Source organism: Aspergillus flavus, chromosome 7 (genome assembly GCF_009017415.1).
Source record: "Aspergillus flavus chromosome 7, complete sequence".
NCBI lineage: Eukaryota > Fungi > Ascomycota > Eurotiomycetes > Eurotiales > Aspergillaceae > Aspergillus > Aspergillus flavus.
In genome coordinates this window covers 2844999-2865414 of record NC_092404.1, presented here as the reverse complement: position 1 = coordinate 2865414, position 20416 = coordinate 2844999, and the positions used below count along the sequence as shown (strand labels likewise).

The window sequence follows — 20416 nt, the reverse complement described above, 5'->3', positions numbered from 1 at the left end:
TCGACCGACACATAGCGCATGACCCATGCATAACCTAGCGGCTCCGTACTTCGTACTAGTGGTAGTGGTCTCCTTAGGTACAGGACAACTAGTAAAAGTCCCTCCTCCACATACTCCTCTCTTGGTCTAATTATTGATCTAGATGCCTGTACACGAGGCCTGCATTGCCCCTGTTCCACTGCGTAATCCGGTAAGAGTTTCCACGAATATTTGGCAAGGGAAGGTTCTCGACGTATGCTGCCAGGGTTCCTTGTGCATAGACGCAATTAACTATCAGTGGCTCACTTTGCAATAATATAGGTGGTCCGTGCTCTTTTCTTTGTTTCCTGTTGTCTTTTTTATCATCTGATTCTCCCTTCCTTCGTCGTTCTTTTTTTCTGTGTTTCGAGTTACACGATGAATACATCGTTGGTGGTCTTTTGCTGCCTGATCAAAAGCGATGGCCAGCATACGCAACAAAGAAAGGATTATGCAGCTTAGGCCTAGCATAAAGTTCGAATCTAAAGTACCCTGGAGGATTTGAAATTCCCTTCTCTTTTCACGTAATGATGCATACACTAGATTATCCCCACCGAATGCTCCACGCTGATGACTTGGAACCCATCTTAGCCCTTCCACCTTAGGTAGACGGCTGGACGGAGATCACGACAGATCGCATGGGTTGTTTGAAGTAACTAAAACAACTATCTGCACCCGAACTAGGTCGGTGGTATCCTTTCTTGAGTATACAGGAGCTACTAAGAGACCCTTTCGAGGATTATTATACTACTACTCCTCCTCCTCCTCCTCCTCCTCCTCCTCCTCCTTTTCCGTGGCCTTTAGTATGGATCTATGGCTGCCTGACACGTATCCGAGGAGCGTGGGTCTTGCAATCATATGAACCGTGTACTACAATGATGCACGACTGTCAGCTAGGCTGATCATGACCGAGACATACCGTGGCCAGTCCTCTTACTTGAGCTACATGGAGGGCACGTCGCATCTGTCAGACCTTCTTCTTTATTCCGTTTCTATCGCCCTGCATGATTGAAATTCGATCTATGCCTGGCCTCTTGTTCTCGGTGACTGCTTTGTTAGCCTGTGTAAGTATCGGAAAGGGATGACTCACTGTCGGTGAGGTACAATCAAGGAAATAAACTGGCTTAGTGCGGGTTTCACTTGGGTTCTGTTTGGTTTTTTTTTTTTTTTTTTTTTTTTTTTTTACCTTTTTTCTTCTGGTTCATATGACCTATATCACGAATGTTCCATTGGCCCTGTGTCAACTATAGTCTATGTCCTGGCAGTTCCAATTGGAGCCAGGGACAAAAGCAAAAGCCAAAGCCGCATGCATTCCAATGCATAGCGGTTTCTTGTTCATGCTAGGTAGATCCGCCCTGCTTCCAAGATTCTAGATCATGCGAACTTTAAGATAAACCTTAACTCGTGAGTAGTAAATGTTCTCGCGCCAGGTGGCAAGGAGGTAGCAGCTTAATGATGCTAGGAGACTCAGTTGGCACGAAACTCATTCCACTAGCTTGTTAAATCTCTTGCACCGCTGAGCTGTGTCCCACGACAAACAGTGGGGCTTTCAGACACACAACTCGGTCAAGGCTTACACCATATATATAATGTTGCAAGAATAGTTTCACGACCCTTATTCAGCATTCCTTGCGCTCATCAATACGCGGTCCATCACCTAGGAGCTTTACTTTTGAACAAACACTGGCACCAGCCCAGGGCATCACTGTATATATTAGGTTGGCCGATCATTGCAACGTTCCTTTTGTTTCCAAGTGCTATAACAGGAGTCAAGATGGAGGCCAACGTGAGAACTCTTCCTATCGGATAAACGGATCATTATGGATTGGTGTGCTAAAGTCTTTCAGGATAGTCCACACGATGTCGCGGTGGTGGGTATGGGATGTCGTCTACCCGGGAACAATAACACCCCTGAAGAATTGTGGCGGTCAATCCTCCAAAAAGTCGACGCCTCAAGTGAGATACCTAGAATGCGGTGGGAGCCATACCAGCAGAACGCACAGAACGCAAGGAGTATCGGTAAAGTGCCCCGTCGGGGCTATTTCGTGAAGAATTTAGAAAATTTTGACGCAGGCTTTTTTAATATTTCGCCCAAGGAGGCGGAGCAGATGGATCCCCAACAGCGCCTTGTATTAGAAGTGACGTGGGAAGCGTTAGAGAATGCAGGTATTCCTTTGAGTAGCCTGTCCGGGTCCGACGCTGCTGTCTTCATGGGCGTGAATTCTGATGATTATGGAAAGCTGCTCCTCGAAGACTTGCCCCACGTGGAGCCATGGATGGGGATAGGAACCGCTTATTGTGGCGTTGCCAACCGAATATCTTACCATTTGAACCTGATGGGTCCAAGTACTGCAGTAGATGCTGCTTGCGCATCTTCACTGGTCGCCATTCATTTGGGAAGACAGGCAATCCTGAGTGGGGAGTCCAAGGTCGCCATTGTAGGAGGAGTAAACGCGATTTTTGGCCCAGGTTTAACGAGTGTACTTGATAAAGCCGGTGCTTTATCATCCGATGGCCGTTGCCACTCGTTTGATGACGCAGCCAGCGGTTACGGTCGTGGTGAAGGAGCCGCAGTGGTTATTCTGAAAAACATGGCAGAAGCAGTCAAGGACGGTGACCACATCCTAGCTACCCTGAAAGGGACAGCAGTTGCTCAGGATGGGCGCACAAATGGAATCATGGCCCCAAATCAGAAGGCGCAAGAGCTGGTAGCGAGGAAGGCACTAGACGTAGCTCGAGTTGACGCGTCAACCATCGATTACGTGGAGGCCCATGCGACTTCGACACCAGTTGGAGATCCAACAGAAGTCTCCGCCATCTCGGCTGTTTATGGAAAGGGTAGAAGTCCGGATAAGCCATGTTACATTGGTTCAGTGAAGCCAAACGTTGGGCATCTTGAAGCAGGCGCAGGCGCTGTTGGCTTCATTAAGGCGGTCATGTCTGTACAGAAAGGCATCCTACCCCCTCAAGCCAATCTAAAGACACTAAACACCCGAGTGAACTGGAGCGAGGGGGTACAGGTTGTACAAGATATTGAAGACTGGCCTAGCTCGGGATATCCACGCCGTGCTGGCGTATGTTCCTATGGATACGGAGGTACGGTCTCTCACGCAATCATTGAGAAGTACATCCAAACAGGTCCAGCCATTTACTCAAAGGAACAATGGCCGAAGGGAACACAGGTTCTTCTTCTTTCATCACCGCAGAGAAGGTCACTTGAAACCCAGGCAGCCACACAAGCAGAGTGGATGTCCACCGTTGGAAAGCAAAATGATCTAAGGTGTGTGGCAGCCACCTTGGGAACACGTCGAAGCCACCATAAGTACCGGGCAGCGTTTGTCGTCGAAAGCCATGATGATGCAGCTGAGAAGCTGAATGCGTTTGCCTGCCAGACGCCTACAAAGTGGACCACGTCTGGTGGAAAACCAGAAGGTGATGACCGGCCTGTGGTGTGGGTGTTCTCAGGCCACGGCGCCCAATGGACTGATATGGCCAAGGACCTCCTTCAATATCGAGTCTTTCGGGATGTTATTGAATCAGTCGATATACTTGTACAGAAAGAGATGGGCTTCTCAGCCATTCAGGCCATGGAGATGGGAGTACTCAATGGCTCGGACCAAGTCCAAGTTTTGACCTACCTCATGCAAATAGGGCTGAGTGAGGTGCTGCGTTCCCTAGGTGTGAGTTGCGGTGCAGTCATAGGTCACTCGGTTGGTGAGATTGCAGCGTCAGTCGCTGCAGGGTGCATTACTCCAGCTGAAGGCACCCTCATTGTCACTCGGCGTGCGAAGCTCTACCGTCGTTTCATGGGAGCTGGCGGCATGGCTTTAGTTTGTGCCCCCCTTGAACAAATTACAATTGAGATCAGCACCCAGAATGTTAATAACCTTGTGGTGGCAATCAACTCGTCTCCATCTTCGTGCGTTGTCTCAGGACCAAAGGAAGAGATCGAGGCTTTCGCTCTGAATCTGAACAACAAAGGCATCAAAACAATCCACGTAGACACCGATATTGCGTTTCATCATCCAATGCTAGGTGAGCTTATGGAGCCTCTAGCAGAAGCCCTAGTTGGCTATGTTTCTCCCTCGCAGTCAAAGGTAGCAATCTATTCTACCTCAGCAAGTGATCCGCGCAGCACCATGGATCGCGGTATCCGCTATTGGTTGGATAATATGGTCAATCCAGTGCAGCTAACTTCAGCTATATCTGCGGCCGCAGAGGATGGTATGAGACTCTTCTTGGAGGTTTCCTCACACCGTATAGTCTCCCATTCAATTGAGGAGACCTTGCTCGATATTGGCGTTGGGGACTTTACCGTTACCAACACTATGTTGCGTGACACACCAGCTGAGAGAACCATCCTTTATAGCATGGCTCAACTTCATTGCCAAGGGGCTAAGATCGACTGGAATCAGCATATGCAAGGTGCCTGGGCCCCTAATGTACCTACAACGACCTGGAACCACCGGCCAATATGCAAGCAGGTCAATGCACGATCTGAACACACTACCAGAATGCATGACGTCGACAAACATAATTTGCTCGGCCATAGAACTATCATCGCGGGTGATAACACGGTCATCTACGAAACCAGGATTGACGAACAGACAAAGCCCTTTCCAGGCAACCATCCCGTGCATGGCTGTGAGATTATCCCGGCCGCAGTCCTGATGAACACCTTTCTTCAAGGGACTGGGGCTCAAGTGCTGTATAACTTTAGTTTGCGTGTGCCTGTTGCTACCAGTGAGCCCCGTGAGGTTCAATTTGTTGTCCAATCGAATCAGTCTCGGCTATGCTCCCGCCTTGTCGAAGGCAGCCGCACCGAAGGCGACAGTGGCTGGCTAACACATACTACCAGCTACTGGGCTGTAGAACAGGATGAACAACCGACCACCCAGAACATTGACATCGAAGCAGTCAAATCCCGTATCAACAACAAGTTAGAAGATAGCTTCAGCATCGACTACCTTGCTTCTGTCGGGGTCTCAGCCATGGGCTTCCCATGGGTCGTCACTGAGCATCACGGCGATTTGGACGAGATGGTCGCCCGGGTCGATGTGAGCCCCAACAATGACAGTGGCGAGATACCCTGGGATAAAGGTTCATGGGCACCAATTTTAGACTCAGCAACATCAGTGGCTTCAACACTATTCTTCGACAACCCCTGCCTTCGAATGCCTGCCCACGTCAAGGAGGTCAAAATCCTAGTCGAACAGCCACCTCCTAAGATAGCCTGGTTGTATGTCAAGAAAGCCACAGGCAGCGATTATGCGGCACATGTCAGCATCTGCAACGAGGGCGGGACTGTCCTGCTTCATGTAAACTCGATGAGATTTTCTGAAATTGGCGGCGCGCCCGAAGACACAGGCAGCCTGGAAGGCCTTGTGCATCAGTTGGCGTGGCCGCCAGCCACTTATAGCGAGAGCCCCCTGGCGATCAGCCATATTATTCTCATCTCAAGAGACGAGGGTCTGGCTAATGAGTATGCAGCTTCTATAGATCGGGAAACACAAACAGTCAGCATTTTAACCATTCCAGAAGAGCTGGCCAAAATTGCAGAGAGTGAAGACATCTTGCATCAGAAGGACACGATAGTTACCTATATCCCAGGGTGTGTATCCAATCCCGATGACATCTCTTCTGCCTCTCGGGAATATGCCTTTGATCTTGTGAATATCATGAAATATATCTCCTCTTCCTCACTTTCAGTCAGGGTCTTTGTACTCACGCAACGTGTGATAAAGGCCGACACCGCCACCTCATTAGCCCAGGCGCCTTTGCACGGGCTCTCACGCATCATTTCATCAGAGGTACCCGACAATTGGGGGGCCTTAATTGATTTGGAGATACCAGTACTCCCATTGGCAATTATGAAGTATGTTCGGAACGCGGACATCGTCCGGATCTCGGACGGTATTCCACGTGTTGCACGTCTACGTCCATTACCACGCACCAAAGCACTGCCACCTTCAGGACAAGATTCGCTTCTTCCTTGTCCTTCTGGGACCTATTTGATCACTGGCGGCCTGGGAGACTTAGGCCTAGCAACAGCAGACTTCCTCGTCCAGAAGGGAGCACGCCGAATCATTCTAGTCTCTCGTCGTGCACTCCCCCGCCGCAAGAACTGGGCCGCTCTTGTCCACTCAGCCTCCCCGTTGGCACCGATAATCAAAAAGATCCTTTCAATGGAGTCTCGCGGAGCCACTATTCAGGCAATTGCCATCGACATATCTTCTCATGACGCAGCCTCGCAACTATCCAGTCGCATCGATGACCTGTGCTTCCCTCCCATTCGGGGAGTCGTCCATGCGGCCGGGGTTCTACACAATGAGCATGTCCTGTCTGTCACTCCAGATTCCTTTGAACGTGTCCTCGCACCAAAGATTGCAGGTTCGCTCACCTTGAACATGCTCTTCCCGCCGAAAACAGTAGATTTCATGGTTCTATTCTCCTCATGTGGCCAATTCTTTGGTTTCCCTGGGCAAGCGTCGTATGCATCCGGCAATGCATTTCTCGATGCTCTTGCAACTTATCGTCGCTCTCAGGGAGATAACACTATCGCCATGCAGTGGACGAGCTGGCGCGAAATAGGCATGGCGGCCGGCTCTGAGTTCGTTAGGGCAGAGCTGGCCACCAAGGGAATTACAGACATTTCACAGGAAGAGGCATTCCAGGCTTGGATGCACGTCTCCAAATACGACGTTGATCACGCTGTGGTACTCCGGAGCCGTGCATTGGAGAAACACGAACCACTTCCCAGTCCGCTACTCGTCGACATTGCTATACATAAGATCTCCTCAATCCTCACACCTCCACCAACCCCCCCGTTGAGTGCTTCCAGCGATTTACTTCCTCTGCCTCGAAACCCTGCAGACCGGTTCGATTCTCTTAGTAGGCAAGTACGAGAATGTGTCGCGAACGTGCTGCAGATGGAGACCGACGAGGTGGCCAGCCAAGAGCCACTGAGCAATATGGGGATGGACAGCGTGATGACCGTCCATTTACGTGGGCGATTGCAAAAGAGTCTGGGGGTGTTAGTCCCGCCGAACCTTACCTGGAGTCATCCATCGATAGACCACATCGTGAAGTGGTTAATGGAGAAAACCAATGATAAAGAGTAATGAGATATCTGGTCTAACCATGATACAAAAGTTATCTGATATGGCATGCTGGGAGGACCTGTGAGATAATTGACTGCTCCAATAAATTTAGCACTGAGCCACATACCTCAGCTTTCACTTAGAAAATATATCCCCAGAAATGCCGAGAATGGTGTCTGTTATGCGATTATAGCGCTAGTGACGATGATGATGATGGTGAGAAATAATTTGACTGCAACGAAGACTCTCACGTTCATTCATGGAGTGGTACAGAGGGGAACGACATGAGACACGTGATAAAGCCTTGAATGAAATTGGCATCCAGTCGCATGTTAAAAAATTAGGACTACGTACGGTAGTAGTGTACCGAATGAGTATATTAGAGCATCAATCCATTCTTGAAAATCATACTCCTAACCATATATCTCAACAATCATTAACTAACCCTGAAAAGTAATTTAGTAGATGAAGTTCAATCTTCTAAGGCTATTGCACTCATTGGCTGTTAGGAATAAGTCGTGAATCATAACCCAAGATTAAGAATTAGAGAAATTGTCCAAAATTAAAACGAAGCGAACGCTAACTCATAAGCAAAGCCAAGAGTTAACTTCGCGTGTTCCAACATATGGTCAAAGCTTAGGTATTTAATCCGGTCATCGGTGGTGTGGATCCTCTTGTTGGTGTTCTCCATCTCCGCCTCGGTAGCCATGGCCGAGGGGTAGCCATATTTACTTGCTGATGTATGGTCGGAGCAAGCGTAGCCACATTTCGTCTCGAGATACCCAACATTGCAATACTGGGAGACATTGTCAGCGAGCCCGTATGAGTGGAAGTGGGGCGATTGGGAGGGCTTACTGCAGTAACCACATCTTTGAGGAATTGCGTCAGGCCCCGATCAACATAGTCAATCATGATACCCACGGCTTCTTTACGACCAGCATTCAAAGCCCCCTGGACGTAACCGGTCATGTCCTGCTGGAGCATAGCTTTGATGTCGCGTCTTTCTTGCTTGTATTGAGAAAAGATAGCCTGAGAGCCCAGCATGCCACCTTCCTCTGCCGAGTACCAGTGGAACTCAATCGTATTCGGCGCCTTACCTTGGGCCACGGTGTCTGACTGCAGCAGACCACGCAACGCCTCCAAGATCGTAACCGTTCCACTGCCGTCGTCATCAGCTCCCGGGGCAGCCAGAATAGACGGGAGGAACAAGTTGATACTGTCTTGGTGGGCGCCTAATACGACCGTCTTGTTCGATTTACCCGGAATGCGGGCTATAATGCTGAACTGACCCCACGAATGGGCAAACCGGTCCACGGTCGCGCCATGTTCCGCTGCCCCCGATTGTTCGATCACCGTCTGGACTTGATTGTAGAGCCACGTCGCCGATTCGATTCCGGTCTGGGACTTGTAGTAGCGCGTGTGGAAGGAGGTGAACTTTTCCAGATCCCGCTCCATGTTGGCCTTGGTGAGGCGGTGGGTCAAGCCGACAACCTCCTCGACATGTTCCATCTTCGTGGGATATCGGACGTTACTAGCCTGGTGCAGTGTGGGGTAAAACCCGGGGTTTCGTTCCTCGGTGATGTCAATGAAATTCACACCATCCTAAGCCAGTGTTAACCGAACCGTCCGCAACGCAGAACCGAATCGTGGAGATATACCAATTTCAAAGCCCATTTTTCTTCTTCCGTCACCCATCTTGTCTGATAAGGTGCCAATTCTATAAGGTATTTTTCATTTTCGTGATGGATTTGGGGGTTATTCAACAGTGCCTGCTGTGGAACTACGGCGGCCAGAACGCCCGATGCCGTTGCGCTCAGCGCAAGGGCTGCTCGGATCTTCATAGTTAATGCGAAGAGATTGTCACAGCAAAAGGACCGTCAAAAACAAGTGGGGGGGATTGATTGTTAGAGGATGAAAGACTGGGTCACCAGAGAAAGGGACAGGATGGGAGAGAATATGTGATCAGAGGAGTATTCGATGGACGGTGAAGGGGGTGCTGGAAGTACCCGCTCTCTCCAACGGTGATGTAAATGATCGAGTGCAGGAGTTGGAGAAATGGGGAAATGATAAGCAAGAGCAGAGTGCAAGTCACGCGCTGCTGACTACTACCCTATAACTAAGTGCCGATAAACAACAACAATGATACCGGAGATTTGAGGGATTTGATTGGGGTTTTATAGCTGAATCTTCGATCGATTAAATTGCAGCACGAGAGACGGATCTCGGATCTTTCATGCGTCAGAGACACGTTTGTGGGATGACATCGTAGAATACTTATAAGTTCCGGATCAGATGGACTAGCAGGTAAGGCAAGGCAGTATTTAGTAGCACAAAAAGTAGGGCACCTAAATTGAGAATCTCCAAACTTAATGACAGAAGGCGCAGGCACATTAGCCGCTCTGGTGGAGTCGAAAGAGCAGGGTCCAAAAGTATTATTTCTTTACCAACATGCTACCGCAAACTACATCTGTCGACGTAGTATCCATTCTTGACGCTCGTCACGGCATACAAACAAGAGACTGCAATGACGTTTTCGAAACGACTGGATGGTCAAGCCTCGTTTGCTAGTCAATTTTTGTCAGGTCCTCCTTTAACCACGTCGCGTAGTCCATACAAACACCAGCAGTTCCCTGGTCAATCAAAACCAAGGCCATCACAGGGTGAAGCCCGACTCCACCAGCCAAGACTTAAACGCTATTAATAATCTTTTGGTTCACCCCGCGTTGCGACCGTGTCGGAAATAACAGGAGCTTACAGTGGCTGTACACAGTCGGCCCCGTCATCTCCGCCGGAATGCCCACTATGCCTTGTCAGGTCTTGACTATGACATTTATTTCTTCTTCGGCTGAAGAAGCTCAGTCGCTCAAAGGAAAAGAATAAAAACGAGAGAGAAAGAAAGAAAGAAAGAAAGAAAAAGAGGGGGGGATTCTAGGATCTAGGTACTAGGTATCGATTCATTCAAAACTGCCTTTCAGAATCAGGCAACCGTATTAATGGAGCTTACACTCTCATTTGTCTCATGTTCTGAAGGAGCTGTTCCTGCAGCCTCCCAGCTTGGAAAAACGCCGAATAGCGCCCTGTAGTCCCACTTCAAATGACAGTAGGTACTAGTTCATGCCCGGTTGACAGGGTCGGATTCTACTTGGGAAGAGCATAAAACCGGGCATCATATCGGCATTCATCCGTCCAGTCAATATAATGCTAGCAGCAAGGGGATCTTATACTATGACCAGACCTGTCAGACCTGGCTACGTTGCACACCGCAATTGTGAAATTTATTGGATTGACTCTCGCATGAAGCCAGTATTGGTTTACCTCAAAAGGGCTGACCAGTATGAGATAACTGTACTGAAGGTACTAGTTAGTATTGTTGACTTCATAATACGACTCACATTCAATCCTGGATGAATCACACTGACTCGTGTAGTCTCATCAATCCTGATTGGGAAACCTTACCCCGGTTAAAGTTTCCTAGGGCTAGGGCTAGAGACTCCTTACCCAATTAGGTCCAGTTGTCAGGACTCGTGCCCCATCGTGACTCAACTCGTAATTGGAAGCCAGAATCGCCGGACGCGACCGGGACGCGAAACGATCCAGGACTCCGGTCCATATCTCTTATCTCCTTCTAGTCTTCACCACCCCCCGCCCTCTCCTCCTTTTCGCTTCTACTCAACTCCGCTTACAGCAGTTGTCTATACGGGAGGTAGACTCCATAGGAATCGCGACACCCTCTACGTGTTTTTCTCCGCCAACCTTTACACGACTCATCACCCCCAGACTCCGAGCGTGTCTTGCGCGATGGCCATCCACCCGACGTTGAGTCCTCAATCGAATGCCCAGGGAACTTTGTCCCCGCAGCAAGCCCGGGCGATATCGGCTTGGTCAGAACAGGCGGCTGCGCATCTGGGAAATCTGACCATCTCGGATTCCGTTCCTGCGGCCGACCAGCATCGTGCTGGTCCGGAGTCCCCTTCCACACGCGGTGCCTTGCGAGGGACCACGGTTACACTATCAATTCCACTGGATGACCCGGTCCCCAGCACGGGGAATACATCTGCTCCGAGGGTCAAACTCCTGGGTCAGCCTTCTGCCCAGACACAGCAGGTCCCTTCGGTCAGTTTCCGGCGCCGAGAACCACTCCGTCGTGATAGTTTGAAGAGGCGCGAGGCGCTGTTGAAGGGCAAGGATGGAAGTCGTCGCAGGCAACGCTGGGAGAACGGTACGTCTTGACCGACTGGTTGCGTTTACCAAAAAATGCTCTACGCGACTTTATGCACCTCGAATCCCGAGTGGCGAACATCTTCGACAGTGTTGTACTGACGGGCCCCTTCACAAAAGATCGCCTCCTGAACAACCCTTGGGCCGAACCTCCATCTTCCAGGGACTGGGCCGTTGAGCCAACGTACACTCGACACGACCCGATGCCTTACTACCTCGCTCCTCTCTGGGACGTCCATTACAAACACATCGATCACACCTCGTCAAGGCAGACCGCAAAGGGCACGAAGGGTGAGAAGCATCGTGTTCCGAAGGACCTCCGCCTCAAGCTGAAGCATGCGCGTGCTGCACGGGGTATGCTTCAGGATATCGAGGAGGATATCCGACAGTTCATCCAGAGATGGGGCGAAAAACAACTCTTGCTCGAGAGGGATGGCCTAGCAGACGCCCCAGGATCGTCTGACGAGGACTCCGAGGACGAAGTTGTGTTTGTGGGTAGAAATGGACAAATGCACGACTCTCCCGAACGCAAGAAAAAGCTGCAACAGATGCGGGAAGCAATGCATGCCAACAGAGAACGGGATGGGGAGAAGTTGGTCTTTGAGAGCCTAGTAGATGATCGGGCCTCTGGGTTTGGGTAAGATTTGCCTTTTGCTCTTGCATTTATGGTCCAACGCTTACCGGTTCATTTTGTTAGTCGCTGGCTCGTCCACTCCATTGCCTCATACTATGGCTTACATACTTGGTCCGTCACTGTGGGGGAACCCGCCCGCCGCGAGGCATACGTTGGATTCTATCCTCCGGCTCCGGGAAGTCGCGCTGGGCTTGTAACCACCCAGCCTACCTGCCGTCAGGAGGCGATGATTCAACCGGGCGATGCTCTCCCGCAGCCTCTGTGGACGCAGGTATGAGCTTGTAGGGTAGAAAGCCCTCTTCTTGTTGTAAATTTTTAGATCCCTGTTATTGGTAAATGATTGGCGTTGCCTTGGTTATTCCAGGCTTAGGGATTAGAGTTTGGGCTTGGTGGGTTGTATCTAAACGCGGTTTAGGCGTAAGATAGACAAATCGACGTCGATCTGTGATATGGGGATCAGTGCCTGCTCTGGAGTACATGCCTATCCCACATTACCCAGTAGCCATCACCAGCGCTCTCCCCATCCCATATGGCTGGGTGTTTGTAGTATCCTACATGCCTGGCCTAAGCTACTGCTTAGGGAGTCCTCATATCTAGAGCTCATACCATGAGGTGCCAGGATAATCCTTCGAGACGTTGCCGACACACTACAGGGCATTTGATGGCCCATCCCACTTCGCTGTGTGCTCTGTATTCGCATCATGTTTGGGTGTGACTGCTATGGTGCGCATCTGGATGTGCCTTTGCCTATGTCCAAGTCAAGGTGTTGTTGTCATGGGCACGAGTTGGTCATACACTCTATCCCGAGTACAGAGCTTATGCCCTGGAGGTTCAGTAGATTTCAGACATAGTTCTCAATAGCCGGTAACCCTATGTTCGGCTTGGATCTGTCTCTGTGGTAGTATAACATCTTCCAGTTACTTATGGGGTTTATCCCTCGGAGAGAACTGAAGCCTTGTGTTGTCTCGGTAAGAACTCTTATCATTTCCGATGTCTGTATGTTTGGGTAGGTATAATAGAGTTGCTCATGTTCGGATCCAATTTAATATTTCACCGATAACCATGTACTGCTTGGTTGATACAAACAGATTCCCCAGTTTAGTGAGCGATTTCCTGGGGTAAACCGGAAATATATCATCGCGCATACGGACTACACAGGACATACCGTCTCGATTACTAGCAAATTCATGACCTGACACCGGTGAACAGATTGCTGAAGAGATGATACCATTTGATACATACCACAGAATTATCAGACGACTTTGTCTGTACGAAAACGAGATGGGTATCTCCTAATTACAATGGAGATAGACGTGTGAAGAGTGCTTATATTATTAAGCCTTCACAGTTTCAACTTTGCCCTAAAAGAACCGTCAATAGGGCTTGTAGCTCAGTGGTAGTAGCGCTCGCTTTGCATGCGAGAGGTCAGGGGTTCAATCCCCCTCGAGTCCACATCTTTTTTTTGTCGTCCACCTCTTTCTCTGACCGAAGTGAGGACAATCAATGAGCGTGTCAACACAGCTCGCAAATCAGGTAGCCTACGGAGCATAAACGCATCATCGACACCGGTCATTCATTGCGCAAATTTTTTGGGATTTGAGGAGACGATCATTGTATAGAGTCACTCTACACGCTTTACTGTAAGAATGTCAATGTCTTTCCCTACACATATGCAGTAAGCGGCCCTATTGTGGATTCTAAATGGATGCCAGTGGAGGATACAGAAATGGAGAGAGAAAAGGCAGACAGAGTATTGCGGAAATAAACAAGAGAAGTACAAATGTCGGGTAGGATAAACAAACATGAAAAAATAAATACTTACAAAAAAATCGTGGACTCGAGGGGGATTGAACCCCTGACCTCTCGCATGCAAAGCGAGCGCTACTACCACTGAGCTACAAGCCCTTTGTGCTTATATAATTAAGCATAACTATGGTATAAGCAGACTACCACCTACCAGTATATCGTCCTACTATGTTGTTGGCATTGCATCGCATGTCTACTCCGTAAGTAGGGTATACATCATATTCATATGGTTCGAATGACATGCATCCCAGTACGCATTCCAATGCATCTTACAGCCATGTAACCTGTTGTATTCCTTGCGAAGCTGACCAGAACCTATTCTCTTTGCCTGCACACCAATCAACGTTCCCATTCTTTTTTCGAGTATTTCATGTTCAATGTTACTAGTCACTTCCTGTGAAAGACAGCTTGTAGATTGCATGATTGATGATGATCGACACACAGATGCATCCTGTACTAGGTACGTACCCATGCCTGGTGGTTCTGTTCTTTCTTCATTCGCACAAGAAAATTGACCCAGCAAAACAAGAACCCTTTGGACAATAGTGATCTCAAAAGACATGTACAACAACCGCATAGATCCCAAGCGCAAATGCCAGCCCTGCTTTCTCTCTACTTGGGCTGACCAGGTAGACCTTTTTTTAGGTGAATCATGATCTAGGTCCTTGCGTGAAGCCTGCCAAGGGATTGGTGTGAGGTAATAGTACTTAGATAGGTAGTCAAAGAACTACTACCCACCGGTTATGATATCCACTGCATGAACTTAAATTGAGGTTGTTATCGCACCCAAGGCGCTCATGCATCTCTAGACCGGTCTATTTGTTGCCACCATCTGCCAACCTCCCCTTGCCTCCTGAACTATATCCGATCTAGAAGCGGAAGTTGAAAGTGTTCACACCCACAGCAGACCTTGGCTGACAAGGGTATGCCTGCTGTCGTCACCTAGTGTGACAACCACTGTTCTTCTGTCTTTATTTTTGATTTTTTCCTAGTTCCCCGGATACTAGTATCGTCTGTCAGCCGCAGTCGACCAGGACTACAGAATTGTACATACGAGGGAAGTTGAACCTGACGTTGGACACTCTTCAAGTAGTATCCCATCCATCCTGTCAATGCCACTCGAGCTGTCGTGACTGTGACGATTGGATAAGTTATTCTTCGATAATGTAAATCAGAATGCTCCGTGTCTGGTTGCACACGGCTCGTGACCTCTCAAACCAGGAAATAATGTACAGTATTATCTACTATGGGGCTTCCAGAGCAGGCCTAGAATCTCCGTAGAGATCACAGGCTATCATTGGCGGGATGTGGCTCGTTCTATGGAGTATTTAAAAATCTCCGTCATTTTGCCGGAATAGCGTTTGTTCTTATATGAGCGCCAGGCTAGCCGTGGCATCCAGTTTACGAAAGATAAGGTAGAGATCAAAGGTCCCCCGGCAATTCTTATGAGACCAGGCGATCGGTCTCCTTACTAGCCAGCTACCGTAATGATATCAGTCAAGGTGGTTGGAAGTCTGTTGTAGTACATCTTCATTGCGTCATACGCACGAGCGGGTTCCATCAAACAGGATACTTCGCTCTGATCAGGAAAGTAGGTACTCTAGAGTCATAGTACATATGTACATACCTTGGACTTCTCGTCATTGAACCTAGGTTACTACCGGCACGAATGCCTTGTCAGGCCTGACTTGGACTAGGCAAGACGAGCGGCAACTTCAGGAAGAAACAGAAAGAACAAAAGATAGAACAAATCAATGAGGAGCTGTGATTGCCATCCAACACCGTGGTAACTATGGAGAGTTTGCCGTTACTAATGATGTAGAAGCACTGACTTGGCTTCGGTCCGATCCGAAAAGGCCCCAGTGGGTTTCCCTGGTACTGTAACTGCCCTAGTTGTAAGTTCCCCGGTATGGTTGTTGCGTGTCAGTATTTCCCAAGAGGCAATCTCCGTGGTAAGGTACAGTAATTTGAAAGGACAATGGTTATTATCCGATAGGAACGAGATGCATGACCGTGAAGGTTTCCCCAGTGATACGACAACGGTATCGCTTTCCCGTCCTGCACTGCATGTGAAACGGGTGGTCGGAGGCACAGGAGAGAACTGCAGGGGCGTCTTTCTGGTCAGAAGATCTCGAAACGCATCATGCAATCCATCATCCTGGCATTCTTATGAAGGGAGGAGAATATATGTGGTGGATATACAGCCGTGGCCAACAAGCGATCTCCCGGAATACTCCGTGTTAGGGTCTCTTCAGTTGGTGGGTCGGAGAATATCGCAAGCCACACGGCCATTGCCAATGGTCACGATCCCTTACATGGATTGAACCAATTTTACTGCCGTCTTACTCAGAATGATCTCAATTAGTGGTCGGTGAGAAAGGTCAATCAATAATTGTCGGCCTAAAGGTAGATCTGGGAAAGAATCGGTTGCAACCCATTTTCGTTCCCCGGTCAGGCTGGTGTTTTCCAACAGTAAATAGTGGGGGTTAGGCAGCGTTGTTATTATTGTGAGTTTTATTATTATTAGTATTAGTATTATTATTATTGTTATCGTTATCTATGGATTTGTTTCCATAGTACGGAGTTGATAGATCGGGTATTCGGGCGTCCAAGAGATCCAATTGTGCGGGGTTCATGTTTTCTTTTCTTTTTCTTTTTTTTATTTTATTACATGTTTCCATGTTCAGTGCAACATCGCCATGATTCATTGATAAGTCACTATATTTAGTCGCCATAAATGAGGGCTCTCGCAACCCTATCGAGTTCTGGTTGTAGTAAATAGAAAACTTCCATGGCTGAGTTTTGATCCTTGGAGAGTTTAACATTCCTTAGATGAGGCGATGAGATCATCCATCCAATAGACACATGCCATCTAGAATTCGATTTTCGTTTTCTTTGAATTTTTAAGGTACTGTACCGACTAAACAACTAAAAGATGTGCAGGATTAGTCATTAGTACAGTGAGGTAGACAATCAACCGTTCGTTTGCATCCGAGTGACCGTTGTGTCTCATTCTTTGTGACCGGTGAATTGTTCTCTTCCTCTTCTTCTCCCCATTTCTCATACTTTGGGAATCAAAAAGAAAGAGAGAGAAAGATTGAAATCAAATAAAAAATTAAGATTTTTTTATTCTCCGCTAGATGTAGCGTAAGTAAATAATTGAACAATAGTAAGGCATCATTGATCAACAGTGCTCTCCAACCTTGAGGAACTAAAAAGCGTCAGCAACGTGGCTCGCTCCGTTTCCACCACATCCAACCCTTTGATCCATTCTCTTTCGTTGCCCTCCCACTGTTTCAACTCAACTCCCTGCGCCACGCGCATACCTTGTCTCTAGGCCCCGCCTCGTCGTGTACGTTGCTAATTTCCCAGTCGTTCCTTGAATCGCAGACCCGGGCTTCTGGAGTGTCCGCTTGGCGTCATCTGCTATGTACACTGACCCCTCCCTTGACAATCCCCTCCTTCTGATCACCTTACTTGATGATGATATTATTCCTTCGTTGGGTTGCTTGATTCCGTGCCTCCTTTCCACCGAACTCCTTATCGTATGACCGCATCACCCTTCTCCTGTTGATCGTTGGGAAGTTAACGCTGCCTCGTGTTGTCGGTATTCGGTGTGAGCCCTAGGCGATCCCCCGTCTTTGATTGATAGGTCATATACCCAATCTGAGTAATAGCTATCAGCCACTGGAATGGGCCTTGCCATCTGGAGTACATATTGATGAATCATCTCGTTTCGTTTTGATCTAACCCGCTTTTTATTATCTTCTTCTTTATTTCATTCCCATCGCAACGACAAACCCTTCCCGACTACATTACTGCACACCCCCCCTGCCCTGACCTGACCGGACCTGCCGTGCAACTAAATTAAAGCGGCATTGTCCACCGGTGATATTTCTCATTCCACTACAGACTGTGTCTCCGCATTGACTCAACACCACCATGGGGTCTTACAGTGTATCGTCGCGACAGCACAGTGCGCGGACGGGAGGAAGTTCGAGCTCCACTTACAGTGATGCTTCCGATCGTTCGAAAAGCACTGCCCCTACGATCTATAGCGAGCGGCCCACATCAAAGCGGAGAGAGAACATGGACCCGAAAGATTCAGTATCGACCTACGCCTCGACGAACCACGACGACGAACTACCGAAGAAGCCGCGCTATGAGGTGGTTACTCGCGGGGCCGAGTCAGATATTTTCCCTTCGGATGCGATTCCCTCGAATTCCTCCACTTTTGGGAAGTTGTTCCCATCTTCGCGACGGCTGCTTATCGGGCATGATGATACGACCCTCGATGGGAACATGAACCTTTGTGTGCACACCCTGGCGCCACGGAGAGATGGCTATCAGCAGGCCGTTATACTTTTTCATCTCCGCATGTACGATTTGTACTCAAGAGACTTTTCGTTTCGCCGCTACTGTCGCAATTCCGAGCGCGAGGTGTGTCACTCAGCACGAAGACCGATATCGTCCGGAGGCCCAAACAAGCGGCCAGGATTCCAACGATCTTTGAGCAGTGCATTAGCCGGCTTACGCCCAGGCTCGAATGGCGACCATTCGACGCATAGTTCCAAGCGTAAGCGGCAGGACCTGGGTCAGAAGTCGGTTAAGGAGGACGACGAGGACTTTGATGGCCAGGACAGTCGCGACCAACCTCTGGCTGACACGATCATGCTGGAATTCTCAAATTACGCTCACGTCGAGATCAAAAGACGTGGTGCCGGCTTGTCTAAGCGATATGAGTTCGAATATTGGTGTACAAGATACCAGTGGCGGCGAGAACACCGAAGAGATGGAGACCTGCAGGAGGTCGCTTTTCATCTGATTGACCTGCGGACATCCAAGACCATCGCCCACCTGATACCTGAAATCTTGACTCCAATGGAAGCTGTAGAGGAGCAGGCCAAGGGTGGTTGGGTTCCGCCATCGTCCATGTGGATCAGCGAGGATTCTGTGTATGAAAAGATGCCAGATGTTGCCGAGTAAGTGATTCTTCGTGGAGCCAAAAATGAGCCGTGAACGGTTACTAACCCAAAGTCTAGTATGATCGTGGTTACAGGATTGATGGTCTTAGTTGATGACTCTATTCGTCGCCGGTGGCACTCCAGGAAACATGGCCAGCTCATGTCCCCCGTGCGCTCCTCACTCACCCGGAGTATGGAGTTCATGGGGCCTCGACGGCTCCTGAGTGAGGTGTTCCATCGACGAGGCTCAGCATAAGCCCCGAGTAACACATGGCCCCGGGGGAGGAGAGCCGTGGTGGTAGCCATGACGTGTTGGTGCCATGTCAGCCGGAAAGGAGGCACTTACTGTATTCGCTTTTTGATTGATGCCAATATTACTGATGATCTTGATGAGTTTGCATATGACACGAAAATAGTCCTTTTCGTTTTCCTTTTTCCTCTTTTGCCATGTTTCGCTTCTCCTCATTTTCTCTTCTTGGAATACTTGGTTTTGGGTTGATATCCCGGTGTATTTTTGTCATGAGCATGATTGGGCGGCAATGAAAACTCAAAGCGGCGTGATTTTAACTTGTAGTCTGCATTCCAAAGCGAATGGGAGGTTTCTGTGATTGGATTTGGGTTTTCAACCTCGCTTGTGCATTTCGTCTTTCTTTATGCTTGTTCCCTGTGATTAACTTACTTAAACTTTGATTCTTTCTTCTCCCGAAATAGCTATTCTTGGAATATCAACAGCATGTATGGCTATTATTCCCCCTTTGGTGGCTCCATCCCTAGCGTTCATGCGTGTCGGGGTTGGGAGATATGCATCTACACATGAACCTAACGGTTAGTCGTTTCGTACAAGTTGCTGCCATGGTCCTTTTAACGCTTCCTGACTTGTCCTCCTGTCTGTGCTGGAGCGAGTCAGGCCCCCATGGTGTTGGCCTCGGGACACAAGAGGAGGGGGCAATGAAGTACGATATTCTGAATTGGGCGATTGCTACGGGGACCGGATTGATTGGACCAGCATGGACGCCGCGGAAGACACGGAAGCTCGAGTTAGCGCTGGACTTGGGTGAAAGGAATTCTGGACGAGGGTTCTAGCCTTTCGCTACCCGTGGGAGTGGACAGAGATCAATTAAGCTTGTCGATGAGGCCGATGCGGGGCAGATCGAGGCTCGTCCCAAACATTGGTGCCGCGCGAATCAACGGCTTCCAGAGGATTCGTGGATGCGCTTCACCCTTCCCCGTTGACGCCGATTATCAATCGCGCCTCCTTTTCATGCAGGTTCCTGAGGTGCGGACGTGCCGCCTTGAGGAATTATTTATTCACGTCTGATTTCTATTTGTTGTTCCATAACTTCGTTCGGCTGCAACTTTCATGTCAATAGTGGACGCAACCGTGGGAAATGAACAGATGCACGTATGTATGCCCAACAACACGGTGCCAGAAGAATGCAGCGAATCATGGCCCTTTCTCCACCGGGATTGGACTGGTACATTCAGACCCAATTCCTTCTTCGCTGGCCGCTTGTGCTTCCCGCAGATAGACCATGTACGCGTTGGTCAACTGTTGAACCGGCTCTTGCTACCGTGATATTGATATCGCGAGTCGGTGGTCTCTTGTGAGCTCGCAACCCCCCTCCTGGAGAGCAATTGTTCATGCACAGCGGCCCGGTCTATGACTGTTTAGCGCA

The 20416-nt window shown here is 49.0% G+C and overlaps 5 protein-coding genes and 2 non-coding genes across 7 annotated transcripts; 4 read left to right on the top strand and 3 right to left on the bottom strand.

Annotated features, from left to right (window-relative positions):
* The first annotated feature begins 1161 nt into the window (after window positions 1–1161).
* On the top strand, window positions 1162–7434 carry F9C07_2147054 (polyketide synthase module). The gene is made up of 2 exons (XM_071509210.1): window positions 1162–7187; window positions 7246–7434. Exon 1 carries the CDS (start codon window positions 1839–1841, stop codon window positions 7137–7139), a length of 5301 nt encoding a protein of 1766 aa, XP_071367124.1. The 5' UTR covers window positions 1162–1838; the 3' UTR covers window positions 7140–7187; window positions 7246–7434.
* F9C07_2281241 (putative aminopeptidase) lies at window positions 7435–10084 on the bottom strand. Its single transcript, XM_041294977.2, has 3 exons — window positions 8777–10084; window positions 7974–8720; window positions 7435–7914 (listed from the first exon to the last, which is right to left on the bottom strand). Exons 1-3 carry the CDS (start codon window positions 8957–8959, stop codon window positions 7681–7683), a joined length of 1164 nt encoding a protein of 387 aa, XP_041150668.1. The 5' UTR covers window positions 8960–10084; the 3' UTR covers window positions 7435–7680.
* Window positions 10085–10916: 832 nt separating this feature from the next.
* On the top strand, window positions 10917–12247 carry F9C07_13402 (R3H-associated N-terminal domain-containing protein; the record flags this gene model as incomplete). Its single annotated transcript, XM_041294988.1, has 3 exons — window positions 10917–11337; window positions 11457–11973; window positions 12034–12247. The coding sequence occupies 3 exons, from the start codon at window positions 10917–10919 to the stop codon at window positions 12245–12247; spliced, it is 1152 nt and encodes a 383-aa protein (XP_041150667.1).
* Window positions 12248–13349: 1102 nt separating this feature from the next.
* On the top strand, window positions 13350–13422 carry F9C07_t80. Its single transcript has one exon. It is a non-coding gene; the product is annotated as a tRNA-Ala (tRNA).
* A 380-nt stretch (window positions 13423–13802) lies between these two features.
* Window positions 13803–13875, bottom strand: F9C07_t79. Its single transcript has one exon. It is a non-coding gene; the product is annotated as a tRNA-Ala (tRNA).
* Window positions 13876–16594: 2719 nt separating this feature from the next.
* On the bottom strand, window positions 16595–16840 carry F9C07_13403 (uncharacterized protein; the record flags this gene model as incomplete). The annotated part of the gene is made up of 2 exons (XM_071507994.1): window positions 16595–16648; window positions 16736–16840. The coding sequence occupies 2 exons, from the start codon at window positions 16838–16840 to the stop codon at window positions 16595–16597; spliced, it is 159 nt and encodes a 52-aa protein (XP_071367123.1).
* Window positions 16841–17718: 878 nt separating this feature from the next.
* Window positions 17719–18996, top strand: F9C07_13404 (uncharacterized protein; the record flags this gene model as incomplete). Its single annotated transcript, XM_041294987.1, has 2 exons — window positions 17719–18758; window positions 18819–18996. The coding sequence occupies 2 exons, from the start codon at window positions 17719–17721 to the stop codon at window positions 18994–18996; spliced, it is 1218 nt and encodes a 405-aa protein (XP_041150666.1).
* Window positions 18997–20416: the final 1420 nt, after the last annotated feature.